At 40.8% G+C, this 15,728-nt stretch overlaps 1 protein-coding gene across 2 annotated transcripts; it reads left to right on the top strand.

Moving 5' to 3' along the window:
• The first annotated feature begins 2,538 nt into the window (after window positions 1-2,538).
• Window positions 2,539-15,374, top strand: PLSCR5 (phospholipid scramblase family member 5). 2 transcript variants are annotated; one of them, XM_031555066.2, is made up of 9 exons: window positions 2,539-2,771; window positions 3,339-3,564; window positions 5,483-5,634; window positions 8,917-8,959; window positions 9,753-9,973; window positions 10,978-11,139; window positions 12,009-12,170; window positions 12,646-12,724; window positions 12,811-15,374. In XM_031555066.2, the coding sequence occupies exons 2-8, from the start codon at window positions 3,552-3,554 to the stop codon at window positions 12,682-12,684; spliced, it is 792 nt and encodes a 263-aa protein (XP_031410926.2). In that variant the 5' UTR covers window positions 2,539-2,771; window positions 3,339-3,551; the 3' UTR covers window positions 12,685-12,724; window positions 12,811-15,374. The 2 variants fall into 2 exon arrangements, with proteins under 2 accessions (XP_031410926.2, XP_085088916.1); XM_085232790.1 differs by lacking the exons at window positions 12,646-12,724; window positions 12,811-15,374 and having other exon boundaries at window positions 12,009-12,513.
• Window positions 15,375-15,728: the final 354 nt, after the last annotated feature.

The raw sequence follows: 15,728 nt of genomic DNA, 5'->3' as shown, positions 1-15,728 counted from the left end.
TATCTTATCCCCTTCTCTTCTTTCCCTCCTAAAAGTGAAAAAAAACCCACATTTGATTTAATTTGAATTTGGAATTAGAATGTTGAGTAGTGACTTTCTTAAGATGCAGTGGAGATAATCTTACAATGTATCATTTTAATTTTACTGATAATTTTACAATGAGGGCGCCAGGGCTGCACACCTAATGAACACTGAGCGTTCATTTACCAAACTAAAGGAGTTTGGTACAAGGTACCTTCAGGTCTTCCACGCCTCTCCTTTTGTCTTATTTTTGCTTAAATCACATTGTTCTGCTTAAATAAACCATCACATTTTCTTAACCATGTTTAATAGGATTCAAACTGAAATATATTTGGGTCTGCTGTTGAGCTCAGTCTTTTCTATATATTGGGTCAATATATGGGTATGGAAGCTACTTGACAAATTTCTAGTTAGTTACTGTATTTGCTGGCATCTAGGTTTGTTAACATCTATGCTTGGACTCTGACCCATATCAACGTGCTGGGGGTAGCATTAAAATTTCTAATACACATTTTTCAGTGCAGAATGTAATACTATGTAAAAATCTGCAGGTTGGAGCTTACTGCACAGTCACATTTGATTCTTGCACTCACAGAGTTTCTTCTTGTGCTAAAGGGTAATCTAAGGAAGAGACGGATAATTTCCTATAAAAATGGAAAATGACAATGCAAAGCATTAAAGCTGGTGACAATAGGTATTTTAGGGAAAGGAAACTTAAAATTGAAATTGGCTTTACTTATTCCTTTTCCTAGCAGTCTGGAAGCTCTGGAATTGCTGGTGGTGCAGAATGAACTGATGAGAGCAGGTAAACACCTTGCAGTCTGCTGTTGGATGGCACAGCATGTCCTGACCTCCAGAAACAAACAGCTTTCTCTTATACTCTAAACTTTGCTGCTGTCTCCTGTTTTTCTCCAGGCACTTTGGCCTGGTGGACACAGCCTGTGAATGTGTTGCAGGTGTCCAGCACCTTCGCCCAGCAGAAGGGAGCATACTCTGTTCCTATTATTCACTCTCCCGGCAGTAGAACAAATGTAGGCAGAGATCCCAGTGTCTTCAGTGGGGGGCGATAAGGCTGAGCTCAGTGTCTTGGCAGAAATTGGGCGCTGCCATTCGGCTTGTGGAATTCCTTAAAAGTCAGCTAGAATTAGTTGTATGCGATTAGTTGTCTGTATGCCCCTCCCTTGCTTGTAGTTTTTCCCTATGTGTTTTTAAATAGCACAAAAGGATGGCTGCATTTGTGGATAAATATGATTAAGTCTACTGTTCCTGCAGTCCTCAGTGAGGCTGCCTTTAATCACAGCTGGAGTGGATTTTGACCAACATGTGGGTGTTTAATAAAAAAAATAAATAAACTGAGATTAAATAACATAATTTTAATTGTAAAGACTTATCTCAATGCAGGGCTCGTTTTCAGATCCTGCAGAAATCGATTGATACAATCTACTGAAATGATTGTTTCAGTCTAAAACAATAAGGTAAGAAGGGGGCATTGTGAAAGATATGGAAATTTGTGAAAGAAATGGAAAAAAAAAGCTACACAGAAAATGTACTTCAAGCCAAGTTTTATGTCTTCCTATTACCCACTTACTGCAATTTTGTGAATAATGCCAGGAAATGAGTTCTCTGGGACAGAAACACTCCAGGGAAATGTTTATTTCATGAGCAGCAGAACACTGAAGCTTGGCTCCTGCTCACATCTGGACCTGCCCTTGCTACCATGGTGCTCCTGGAAAGAGCCCACACATGTGCCTCAGCTCTGCTCTCCTTTCCACTGCCCTCCTGTCCACTGCCCAGGTCAGGGATCCCGTTGCAGATACAGTGTGGGGTGGGGATGGGCCAGAGTGCTGTTTGCAGCTCTCAGGAAATGCTCTGTGAATATTTGAAACCTTTTCCTTCAGTATATATCTCTTAGTACGTGGGGTTTTTTTTTGTACTGGGCACATTCCTCTAGCTGCCCTCCTCTTGCTTTATGCATTGACAATAGTACTGGGATGTTTTTGGAGTGGTTTTGTGAGAGGCAAAGCAATCTCTTTTCCTTGTTAAGGTTGGGTGACTGTCGTACCCAAGCTGCCTTTTGAAATTTTTCATCCACCACTTTCAAAGTTAGGTTTATGATATTTACCTGGGGCTTTCCCTCTCCCTTTTTTCTTCAGGGAGTTTGTTGGAGCTTTGTGCCTGCTCTCCAGGTTAGATCTTCTGCTCTGAAGAAGCACTTCTTTGACAAGGAGAAAGAAGCAAAAACTTTTAGTCATCCCTAATCTTTATTTCCCGTGATGGGAAACTTCTTCCCAATCTGAAAGGATTTGTTCAGTGCAGAGCTGTTCAGCAACAAAATTTCCCATGTCTGTGAATAGGGCTGTACTGCTTGGTGACTTCTCAGTGCCCAGTGCAAGCTCCCGGGCAGTTTTACACAGCCAAATTTTCACATTTTCCACTGTGGGCTTTGCATTTACTAATATATTCAATACAAATTGTGTTCCTTCTTGCATGTATTCTTTCAGAGATCCTCATCAGTATCTCCCTGAGCTGCACCCTCCAGAGATAAATCTGCTCGGTGTGCTCCTGTGGACTGCTCCAAAGTGGCAGGACCCGCAGCAGCAGAGCAGAAACGCTCCCCAACACCTCGCCCTGCTCCTCCGCGCGCTCTGCTTAAGCTCTGCCATTTTGCAGCCATGCATCATATCTGTCTGCGGCTCACATGTGCATGATCTCCATGGCGACTTGGGCACTCGAGGTAGAAATATGAGCTGGTAAGTCAAGGTTATTCTTCCTCCTCCCTCTTTGCTCTCGGTGCAGTGCGGGTAATTGCGCGTTACGTGTTGGCATGGACGGTGCTTGCCCGCAGCAGGACACAGGCAGCCCATTTCACTTCCCGTGTCTGTCTAAGCACTTCTCAGTGATCAGCAGTGGAGCCCAAGGGGTGTGGAGGGGCTGCGTGGCGCTGTTCCTGGGGATGAAGTACTGGGGAGGGGAGACTGAGCCCCACAGAGAAGTGCAGGGAGAAAGCCCATACAGCTCATTCGGTTCCGAGCGTGAGATGTGTTGAGCAGGTGCCAGCAGTGGGGAGATGCAGGTAACACCTCCTCTGTCCTTGCAGCATACCTGCAGAAATGAAAACATAAATATTGAATTATAAAGGCAGAATTTGTACAGTCGCAGAATACATACATACATTATAAAGTGGAGTTTGAGGTTTAATGCGTTCTGTTTCCCAGTGGGCACATTGAAGTTTTACCTCTTTGTATGCACAAAACACTTCTTCCTCTTTCCATTGGTGCAAACGACTTGAAATGAATAATGTTTTTCTTGTTTGCTAGCATCATCTCCCCCTGTTGTCCATCGACATAAAATGCAGTGTTCTGGAACATGAGAAAGGCAATACGTTTCCTCCAGTTCTTTGTAAGCTGATATGAAGTAGACAGACACCTTCTGAAGTTTTGTGCATGCTGTGCTCTTTTTTTCTTTGCTGCAACAAGAAAAGCCTTTTCTTTTAACCTGGCTTCCTTTGAAGAAGTAACTCAGGAAGCTTCATGGCCTCTCAAGGTAAGTGCATCTATAGTCTGTATTTTTAGATCATGTTTACAGAAAACTACAGTCTCGTACATTTCCAGCAATCAGCAGTCTGATGAAATGAGAGTTTCAGGCTAAAACCACAGCAGCCAAAGCACGGTTGTTTGGGCTCCTTTTAATTTTTCAGTATTCAAGAGGCTCCTAAGGAGACTAAAATCTATACTGGAGTGTTATTTGAATAAAGTGCATTACAAAATGTTTGCATCTGCATTCAGTCAGGAAATGGTGCTTGTATCTTTGTGCTTAAACCTGTCAGTATGGGCTGCATGGGAAGGGCATGTTCTGATCCAAGATTCACACAGATTTCCCACTTCTTTCCTATTCCACTTTGAAAATATGAAATCAGCAAATGCTTTTCACTTTCAAAACTGGCCAGAGTTTTGCAGGAAAAATAAATATCTGAAGAATAAATGAATGCAACCAGATTACTTCTTTCTGGGTTCATTTCTGTCACATATTGTCTTTGAGCTGCAGCGCTTGGCTGTTCAGGGCTGTAGATAAACACGGGAGTATGCTGCTCTCACAAGCCATCAGCATTCATTTTCTTCCATGCAGTCAAATCCTAAAGCTAAGCAGAAGGACACAAATCTGTTTTTTCTTAGCATGAATGCAACCCCACAGGGATTGCCCTGGTGTGACGTATGGAGGCAGATACTGGCCCAGGGAGCTCCAGCAACGTAACGCTTATCCCTTTATTCCCCCACCAAATACTTCAGACATTTCAGTATTTACAGCACTAGAAGTTATGCAGCAGGAAACAGATTGTAGAGCATTGTTGTACTCTTGGAATATACATTTTTCCCCTAAGGGAAAAGTATATGTTTTGCTTATATTTACCCATGTAAAAGAGATCTGGTTCTGTATATTTTAACGCACAGTAATTAACAAGAGCAACCAAATAGTCATGTTCTGTAATACAGTTTTCATAATGAAGGAACTTGGTAATATGCTTCTGTTAGGAACCAGTACCTCTGCAGATTGCTCACTGCATCATGTCAGAACTTTTAAGTTCTCTCGCACTGTAAATGAAGTAGGAAGCAGCCATGAAAATAGACAAAGCCTCAAAGTAGCTTAGGTTGTCATCAATATTTAATGCACTTACTGTTTGATTTTTGTATAGCTTAAAATTTGACAGGTAGAACTGCAATTTGTTGTCTTTTTTCCTTTTTATTATCTGAGAATAACACTAACACTCGGCCACTTCATGGCATTTCATGTAACAACAAGAGTTACGGCAGTAACAGAACCCTGTGAGGTAAAATGATGCAGAAGAGCATATAAAATATTTATCTGCCAGTTATACATTTTTAAAAGCCAGCTACAAATTCAAAGGGGTTTCTTCTTCCTCCTGTGGTCTCTGGCTTTGAAGGAAAGCAGTGGCTGCAAAGGCAAATTAAGATCAAAATATGATTAAACGATGAATCAGCCACAGTGGGTTCAAATAAAGCTAAAGGACCTCAATTAAACCCACAACTGCAAAAGGCAGCTTCAGACCTAAACCCAAAATTCCTTCTGGAACTCAGACCATGCTATGCCCGAGTACTGTCACATAGGAGATAGAAATGGTCGGTTTGGTGGCTGTTTGCTGCCGAGGCGTAGGGGCTCAGTTAATGCGAGGACTTGCCATAGATGTGCCGAGAGCTGCAGCTGGCACATGCTGCACGAGCAGAGCCAGTGTTATTGCAGCGGTGGGAAGGTGCTGGCACTGAGACCAGCTGCAGCAGACGGCCAAGGTGCTCGCTCCTCATCTGAGCTCAGATGCTGGTATAGGCACAGGCAGAATGTGATGCTGGTGTCCCAGTTCTACTAACTGCTGTTTGGCACTGCAAATTTCTTTTTCTTTTTTTCTTTCTTTTTTTTTTTTTTCTTTCTTTCTTTTTTTTCCCTGCAGAATCTGAAGGACAAACAAACCCAGTCTTTAAGGACTACCTCCCTGGTTCTTCTGACCTGCCGGAGCAGGACAAGCCTGCTGAGCCTGCAGACCCGTGGAAGCAAGACTCACACACGCATAATTTACCACCTGGACTGGAATACCTGAACCAGGTCCAGAATCTTTCCCAGTGCTGGAACTGTTCTGTTTCATCACAGACTCCTTTGGTATTTGGGAGGTGGGAGTGTTTGGGGTTTTTTCTTGGGGATGGGAAATTAGATGTGGAGAGGCTTTTCTGTTGTTTGAAATTTACCATAAGATAAGGAATGTACAAATTATAAGCTCTTCCTTCATTGCTGCTATTCATTTCTGCAGAAATCCATTTGCTGTGCATGCAGCTCTCCTTGCTCCCAGACATGATTTTCTTCTCTCTAGGACTTTTTCTAGGTCATACTATGACTCCTCTCATTGTCCCTCCAGTTTCTTTCCAGCTCCTTAAGGGAAACCAGTGCCAAATCCTGGCTGACTTCAGAACTCGTCTGGTTGACTAAAACCAGCAGTGTGTGAGGGAATCACACCCTTCTCCCTGAGGAACATGGAGGTCTTTGGAGCAAATTCCTTATGCCCACAAGGACAGTGCTCTCCAGCTGAGAGGGAGAAGCAAATTCTCAAGATGACCAAGAGAAAGCCTGAGCAGCTGCAAACTTGCATCTCTGTTTTGGGCTGTTAGGCAGAAAAGGGGCAGTGTCCAAGCAGTGTATTGCAGAGAAGTGGGAGCTGAGGAGTAGTTATGAGGCTGTGATTCTGATGCATGACTTGAGGGCTGTATTTAAAAGATGCTTTTCAGTAGTTTTGTATAGAGGCAGAAATTGAAAGCATTTTCTATTTGGAATCTAAGACAGTTAACAAAACTGGGAGACCTTTCAGAAACTATCTTTCATGTGGAGTTATGATGTTCATTTCATGGAGCCTGTGCACAAAATGATATGTGTTGTCAATTACAGGAGCATTTGTTCACAGAGTGTGGAGCTACATTTTTTAGTTGAAAAGTGATTGTGATAGTCAATACTTGGCAGGTTACATATTCAGCTTTCTGCATGAACACGAATTATACCTTAGCTTTATCGGTACGATGTGGGCAAGCAAATTCTATTACTCCATTTTATGGAAGGATTACATCTGACATAAAGTCTTCATTCTCAGCTCAATAACTATGTGTCTGTGCTGCAGCCCTTACTAATTATTCTCAGTTTGCTCCTGAGATAACTCCTCGGTCCTTGTGTGTTTGGGACCCTGTGAGGTTGCATTTGTGAGGGGAGGGCATCAGCCTGGCCCTCAGTGTCCCCTTTTCTGGCCAGAGGAAGTCCTGGGAACCCACGGTCTGCATCAGAACTTGCAGGTAGAACCACTCGTATAAATAATGGAAGGTATTTCTAGCTGAACTGGGGATTTTTGATGGAGCATACCGTGTTTGCTTCTGGTTTTGTGTGCGTTATGGATGTGGGTTCCCAACTGGAGCAGGCACAGAGAAGTGCCATCTAAAGGGCACAGGGAATAGAGAAACTGCTTTAAAACAAGACTGCAAATTTTTCATTTTTCGATAAAAATAAAATGCTATCAGAGAAGGAACTCTGACAGCTATCATCCCTACAAGAGAAAATGACCTGTGGGGGGGAAAAAAAAAAAAGGCATTTAATTTAAAGAATGATTTCAACAGAAGGAGGATTATATAGAAAGTGGTTGTGAATAAATAGAAGATAACAAAATAGAAATGAGGTTCTGGGATTATCTCCAGCAGAAGCAGGGAAGATAGCTGGATAGATTTATTTGAGAAAGTTGAATATATTTTTTAATAAGGCCATAACATGCTTGCCTCTGAAAGCAGGATCCAGCCCCAGTGAATCTCATAGAGATCCCCACAGTCTTATGCTAAACAGAAACTCAAGGGCACAGCGTGTAGCACTGGATGAGAGGAACAGAAAACATCTGTCACTATGCAAATGCACGCAGAAGTCAGTCGGGCTGAGGAGCGATGTGTTTGGTTCTCTGGGTGCTTCAGAGCCTGGTGATAAACTGCCTCTGTCCTGCACTCTAAATAATTTTCTACAAAACGGGTTGCCCCCAAAAATGTGATTAACTTCCAGATCATAGCTGTAGTTCTGGGAACTGTGTGGAGTCCATCACAAAAGTGAGGAACCTCTGCCAAGAGAAGGAATAGATGGAAGAGACCTGAGATTTTGTTGTGCAAAAACTCAGGCTTTATCAGTTTTGTAAGAAACTTCTGAGTTTAGACTTGGTCAGATTGATGAGTTGTAAATCTAACAGCCACAAAACTAAATGCTAAGAGTTAGCTTTGCGTAAGGAATCTTAGCACATTAGAACTCAAGAGGACTGAGACCCATGTAAAGCAAAGGGCTTTCCGTGCTTTCAAATGCAAGCGCAGAATTTCCTTAATCCACGAGTGCCTCAATGAAAGATGCATCAGAATGGCTGCCTTGCAGCAACAAGGCAAAACAAGCAAGTCTAACAAATGGTGCTGCCTGTTGGCTAAACATTGCCTATGCTTTGTTCACAACAAACTGGTAGCAGTGCAAAATCACTCAAAGTTTTTAGCAGTTCAGGCTCATTATTTTTCTTTCCTCCGTGAAAGCCCGTGTGGGGGAAAGAAATCCATATTAAAATCAATACTAAAATATTAAAATAGCCCTGCCATCTTTAACCTGTTTATTCATTTTTCATCAGCAGAGCTCTGCACTAACTTCCCATGAGCTCCAAGGCTTCTCATATCTCATGAAATCCAAATGACAAAACAGCAAAGCTTCTTGGGAGAAGATTTTTAAGTCCAAATATTTTTTATTATTTCAATTACTGGCATGCACATTTTAGAGATTAATGAAAGGGATCTGGAAGTTTATCTATTATCAGCTTTTCTTTGCTGTCTGAACTAGCTGCAGGAGATGACTGGAACTGATAAATTGCTGCAACAGTTTGAATGTGTACAAGGCAATATTTATCAGTTGTGAAATATACATATGCTGGAGAGCTGTGACGTGCAGGTCTCAGATGTCTGTCATGAGCTTTCTGTCTTCAGCTGTGAGTAATGGCAAAATTCAGTATCAGGCGTCTGATGCCCATCTGGAATTTAAGGACAAGAAACCACAAAGCCTAAATTGTCACATAAAACACGCATTAAAAAGTCACATAACACTGGGAGGTAAGCTGAAATTAAGGTTTTGCAGTACTAATGATTATTTTCTAAAGCAGAGCATGTTGGAGGGACAGTAAGCACAGAAAAGTGGCAGTTTGTAACCAAATGACAGGTGAGGATGGTTTCAAGCAGAGGGTTTCTTTGGGGAACTCTGGAAGGAAAGGAATGCAGAGACAGGTGATCGCCAGCAGCCCAAGACCTTCCAACACCCACTAGCTTATATTTTTGTTCTTTCTTTTTGAAACAGCTTGACCGGATCATTATTCATCAGCAGGTGGAGCTCCTTGAAGGTATGCTGCAACTCTTGTGCTCCAACTACTGCTGTCTCTAAAGGGCTTCCAAGCCCAGCTTCATGCTGCCCTTCCATCAGACTTCCAGCATGGTGTTAGTGTGATGAGATGAAGAGAGGAAAGTTACAGTGCCCTAGCCCTAAAATCCTTCCCTCAAAGTTACTAGAGATTTAATTTTTCCATGGATTGGAAAGACAGTTATTGTCTTAAACAATGATGAATATGCTATGAGTGAATAAAGTAAGGAAGGTCAGAAAGCATTAAATACAGCATAATTGATTTACATGGTTCTCAGAATTTCAAAGTTTCGTGTTCAACAATTAAAACACCTTAAAATGTATTCCTCAGTTGTATTTCTCCTATTTGAGAAGTTTTGGCCTGATTCTTGGGCACCTCTCTGAGTGAAAGTTGTGTCACTGAAGTGGAATAACCTTGTATCAATATTTTTCAGAGTGTACAAAGTAAGGAAAACCAAAACCAAAACTCAGTGTACGAATTCTGTTTTGTGATATATACTGCAGTTTACAGCAGATTAAAGTCTTTGAACTAAATGTTCTTTCAAAATAAAACTCGACATTATTATTATACATTTCATTATTATCATACATTTTCTTTGTCACCATTTAAAAACAATTTTTAAACAGTCTCTGTTCATAGTTTTTTAGAGTATATACCACAGAGAAGTCTGGAGCTGTAAATATGTATGCAGAGCAGAATTCGGTGAGTCTTGGCAGAGGCTCTTTCTAATCTAACCTTATGCTAAGGTAACATCCAATTTGTTTGGCTTTTTTAGCCATACTTGGCACAGAGACCTGCAGCAAATATGAGATAAAAAACCATTTGGGACAAAGAGTTTACTTTGCAGTGGAAGAAAATGGTTGCTTCAATCGTAACTTGTGTTCACCTATAAGGTCTTTCACCATAAGGATTGCTGATAACTCTGGCCGAGAGGTGATTACAGTGAACAGACCCTTGAGATGCAACAGCTGCTGGTTCCCTTGCTTCCTGCAAGAGGTGAGTGTTGCCTAATTGCCTTTTGTTCAAGCATCTCACTGCATGTGCTCTGCATTAATTAAGCCTTGCATGACCTCAGTGAGGACGGCAGGAAGGAATTCCCAGCCGTGACCCAGCTTGGGCTGTGTGGAGGCAGTTTCTTTTCTTGCTTCTGCACTAGCTGATGCAACACTTCGAGGGAGAGAACCTGAAGGCCTTCATTTAGAAGCAATTATTGATAAATAAGACCGTTTCAGAAGTAATTTAGAAGTAACGTGCCCAGCATGCCTCTCATGGGCATCCCAAATAGAGTCCTGCATCTGATAACACAGATCTCCCTCTGTTTAGGGACGGCCCTGAACCACTGCTCACCCGCTCAGACTGACATCACTTAGTGCTGTGGATGTGCATCGCTCACTGCAAGCACAGAGTGGGAAGGAGGGACTTTCCCTAGGGCTGGCAGTGCAGGCTGTGGCTGGGAAGCAGCTCTCAGAGGAAGCTGGTGTATTGTGTCAGGCTCCACCTCTCCAAGGCCATAGAAAATTGCAAAAATCAGCTGCTTTGAGTGAAAAACAGATCCTATCGAGAAAAAGATCTTTTCTCCTTATTTTTGACTTTCATTCATAGCTATTATTTTAGGAAAAATATTTTATAGGGAGACTTTTTACCTACATTCTCAGTTCTGCATCCAGATTTTCAGAAGAAAGAATCCTGGGTAGCACAATTACTGCAGAAAATAGCCTATGGGATATTCACACATTACAGGTTTTTTGTTTTTCACCACAGTGTATAACTTTTATCAAATCTTACATTTGATGTAAGATGATAGCTTCTAGTGCAGCTTTTGAGTTCTCTGTTGTTCACTGTATTTAAAAGCGCTGTTAGATGTCCAGTTCATGGTTTGGTAAAATTATACATAACTGCATTAAATAAATAGTTTGTAATTACATAAATGATAATGTATTATGGAAAAATATGCTAATATAAAATTAGTTTATAAAATTTTATTCTGTTTTGTTTGCTAGTTAGAAGTTCAGTCCCCACCAGGTACAGTAGCTGGTTACGTTGTACAGAACTGGGACCCATTTCTGCCTAAGTTTACAATACAGAATGAAAGTAAAGAAGATGTACTAAAAATAATTGGCCCTTATGCAACTTGTGGCTGTTTTGAAGATGTTGACTTTGAGGTATGTTACTTATGAGTGCTAAGAATTTTACGGTTTTGCTGCTTTGAATGAAATTCTTAATCAAAAATCTTGTCATTCTACTCTTAAAAACATTACGTACATTGCAATAACTTGGGAACAGAATCAGAACCATGTGCACTGGAGTTCCAAACTTCTACATGCAGATTTCTGCAGATGTTCTGGATGGGACTGACAATTCTGCATCCATTTATCTTCATTTGTCAGGGAAAAAAAAAAAAAAAGTAATTTGGAGGAGCCTTTGAGATATAGGATATGAAAGAGAATGAGAGACTGTTGAAAAAACTGTGAACAGTTTTCTGACGTAAACAAAGCTCTTCCTCTTAGTTACATAATCATAAGAGAACTTCTATGTTTCTAGCCACATCAGAAGACTTCAGTAGGTAATGTTCCTAATTTTGTTATTGTGTGAGGAATGGGAAGATGGCTGTGTAATCAAGAACATATCCATCAGCTGTAGGAGACAGCAGACCACAGCAGTGCTGCTGCTGTGACTTGGAGCATATCTGAAACTGAAAAAAAAAAAATCCTTGTGAAAGAAGAGCAAAAGTGGTGTAAACTTTCATAATTGCTTTCCCCCATTTTTCTATCAGCTCTGAAGATTCTGATGTCTCCAAATTTGCAAGGAGACTCTTTCTTGTGTGCCATTCCTAGAGGCAAATCTGACACTCGTAGAGCATTTCAATGACAAGAAGAAAACAGCCTGACAACTATAGAGTACTCTGCATGTCAGGGCAGAGTCGTTAGTTCTGTGGAGATATAATCAGTGCGTATTTGATTTATTTACATCTAGGCTTATTCCTTTTATTTTATTTTATTTTATTTTATTTTTTATTTTTTAATTGGTGCAGGTAAAAGCCCTCAATGAAATGTCAACGATTGGCAAAATTTCCAAGTACTGGTCTGGATTTGTAAACAATGTCTTTACCAACACTGCCAACTTTGGGATCCAGGTTCCAGTAGATCTTGACGTGAAAATCAAGGCAGTGATGATCGGTGCATGCTTTCTCATCGTAAGTATGAAAAATCAAGAGGTAGTCCCAAGTGCTGGACAGACTGCAACCAAAGAGGTCCTTGCTGTTGGCTGTGACCCTACAAAGGCATACAGGAAGTAAAAAGTCAAACCATTGCCTAAAAGAGAGCTTGTGCTGCTTTTGACGCTAACATGTTAATATTCGTACGCAATGGTTTCAGCTGCCTGGAATTCGTACATCACAAAATATACATAAAAGGACAAAACTATTTAAATTATTCACTGCTCTAAAATACCAGCAACCTATATATTTTGGATTTATTAGGTTAAAAACATAACTCACGTTACTAAAAATTTTTGGATTGTCTTCTGACATTCTTATCGCTCAGTGGCAGAATAATAAATGATTGACTAATCTAATTAATTTATGTAACAAAAGCCTACATGCACGACTTCTGATATTAATTGTTGCATTTTTGCACTTTTGTTACCATTCACTATTTGTTTACTTGTAGGACTTAATGTTCTTTGAAAACTCTCTGGATGGCTTATAACAAGATGACAGAAACAATAAAATATGCAGAATGTGTTTCAGTAAGTAAAAATGAACATAAATTGATCTTCTTGCTTTGAAGACTTATATGTTAGATACTTTCTAATTCTTTTTCATTTTCTTCCAGAAATCTCTTGAGCTTTGGACATGATTTTGAACTGCACAAATCCTTGTTCCTTATAGGAAAAGAAAGGGAGCTAATGATGCTGTTTATTAAAATATATCTCTTGTAAATAATAATTTCCCACTTATATTTTACATGCGTTGTAGCTAAACATATACTTTTCCCACAGAGCACTGTTCCTTTGGAACAGTGCTATTCTCTTCTTTCTCTTTTGATCTTCCTGCATGGGAAATCATGAAAGATTAGACGAAGGCTTGCAGCGTCACTGATGAAAGTCTCTGTTTAAAGAACTCTTTGATGCTCTGTGAGTGCTGGTACCAGTTACTAACCACATGAGGGTGTGTTGTGAGGGATTTGGTTTAGCTTTTTCATAATTTTAGAAGTCATTTTCTGATTTGTTATTTAATTAATAGTAACAAACTGAGTTTGAAAGCAACAAATATAAAGACATCACCCAATGGGAAGTTCAAGATGGTATCTATTTCAGTGAGTTGAAAGGAGGGAAGTGATGTTTGCTTGCAATTTATTTTATGGCAAAGATTTATTTAATGAGCTGTGGCCAGAAATTAGGCTTCCAATAGTAGATGGGGGAACTTAAACTCCATTCAGAAAATGTGGACTTTTGCTGCCTGTGTTGAAGGCAGGCAGTGTGGTTTGAGAGAGTCCCCTATGTGCACACGAATCACTTAACTTTTGACCTATCTAATGTGAAGCATTTGTGCTCATATCCACTCAAGAATTTCATTAAAAGGTTTTTTTTTTTTTTTTTTTTTGCTCTTCGTAATATCTGATGGTTGATAATTCCTCAATTGGCCTTGCCTGAGGCCATCAGCAAACACCTCTTTGGAACACAATTATCTTTTCTCTTTGGCAAGTACAGGTATTCTCTATGGTAAGACTGTGCAATAGGAATTTTCTCTGTTAGGTAAGTTTTACATAACTGCTCGCTCCTGCAGTCACGGTATTTCATAATACTGTTCCTAAGCATTCATGCCAACACAGGTTTTTAGGGACAACCTGGGGATTAGGCCCAGCCAGCACAGATTCATGAAAGGCAGATCCTGGTTGACCAACTTGATCTCCTTTGATCAGGTGACCCACCTACTGGATAAGGGAAGGACTTTTGATGTAGTCTACCCAGACTTCAGCAAAGCCTTTGACACTGTTTCCCACAGCATTCTCCTGCAAGAGCTGGCAGCCCATAGCCTGCACAGGTGTACTTTTCTCTGGGTAAAAAACTGGCTAGATGGCCAGGCACAGAAAGTGGTGGTGAATGGTGTTGAATTCAGATGCTCCTCAGGAGTCAGTTTTGGGGCCAGCCCTGTTTGAAGCCTTTACTGATTATCTGGATGAGGGGATTGAACGCATCCTCAGTAAGTTTGCAGATGCCACTAAGTTGGGGGGAAGTGTTCATTTGCCTGAGGGTAGGAAGACCCTACAGAGAGATCTGGGTAGGCTGGTTTGATGGACTGAGGCCAGCATTCATTATATACATGCAAGACATAAACAAAAACATTTTGTTGCGAAGTATTTCCTGTATGAACTTACTTACGCTTCTCTCAAAAACTTCAATGAGTTCTTCAAGAAGCAGAGAAGTACCGTAAAATACTGGTGACAAGAACAGTTTCCAAGGGGAACACCTTACAAATCACCTGGAATGCTAGATTTTGTAACACAAACTGGTAATTCAATTCTTGTAAATAACCAAACACATCAACGGAAGGGAGAGGAGATGATGAATAATTCATAACAATGAAAAAGAGCTAAATTTATCAGGTGATTAATTCTCAACAAATATTTAGACTAATTTTAATTTAATGTTCGTGGGTATGAATTCAAACACAGTAAATCCAGGAAGCTGCAACTAACGTTCCCATAGTGAAATTAACTCAGGAACGTTCATAGATTTAAGCAGTATGTTTTAGATTATATACCACACTTAGGTATTTATACACATTTACATATGTCTTGAAAATAACTGCGGTTAACAAGCTCTGACAATCATCATTATTTGTTAACCGTTTCACTACCAGCTCTCGCTATAATTCCTAGCGGCGGCTCAGGCTACAGGCGGCAGAACAGGAGAACTCCTGGGAGCGCTGCTGTTTCCTTTCTCTGTGTACCATCAACGGGCTCCGTGGGCAAGAAGCTCCCTCCTGTGGAAATGTATGGTTTTGCAGAAGGACACAGGTGACACCAATTTGCTTTTCTCACTGGTGTAATTCTATCGAACTCAGTCCTTTCACTCCTAAATTCCCCTAATGCAAATTGAGAAGAACCAGATTCCTATTTTATTTTATCCCTTTAAATCACTTTGCTACCTTAGACACAAGCAGCTGTTCTTGCAGCCACAGTTTTGCTTTCCACACCAAACCATGCTCTTGCACTGATGCTGTGCGTAGCCAAATGCAGTGCCTGCTGAGACCAGCAGCTCCCCTGTTCTTTGCCACTTTTCACCCCCAATCTCCAGCCTTCTGATATCCCTTAACAAGCCAAAGACATCTTTGAAACAAATGTGTCCAACTCACATTGAATCTAATAGACATATCTTTACCTGCAGGGCTGAATTTGGCCATCAGTGTCCTTGTAGGTTAGCAATGTGTTGCTTGCATATGTTTACTTATATATTGCAACCAGATGATGGTATTGTAGTTCTTGCACTTAGTGACTTGGTTGCTGTTTTTGTGTGTTAGTCTGCTTTATTCTTGGAAAAAACAAACAAACAAACACTTGCATATGTGTATGTATGAATGCCCTGTTTAAACCCAGTGGCAGCCTCTGAACAAAGCAAAGCAAGGGCACTGGGACAGCTCTTGCTATCAAGGAGAACTTCTTTGGCAGCCTGCTTGGCCTTAGTCCTACCCCTCAGTATCCTGGCAGAAATATAATGCCAAGGCCAGCACTTTTTCAACTAGAAACTC

The sequence above is a fragment of the Meleagris gallopavo genome, chromosome 11, assembly GCF_905368555.1.
Source record: "Meleagris gallopavo chromosome 11, MGAL_WU_HG_1.1, whole genome shotgun sequence".
Taxonomy (NCBI): Eukaryota; Metazoa; Chordata; class Aves; order Galliformes; family Phasianidae; genus Meleagris; species Meleagris gallopavo.
This window is presented reverse-complemented; position numbering and strand designations above follow the sequence as displayed.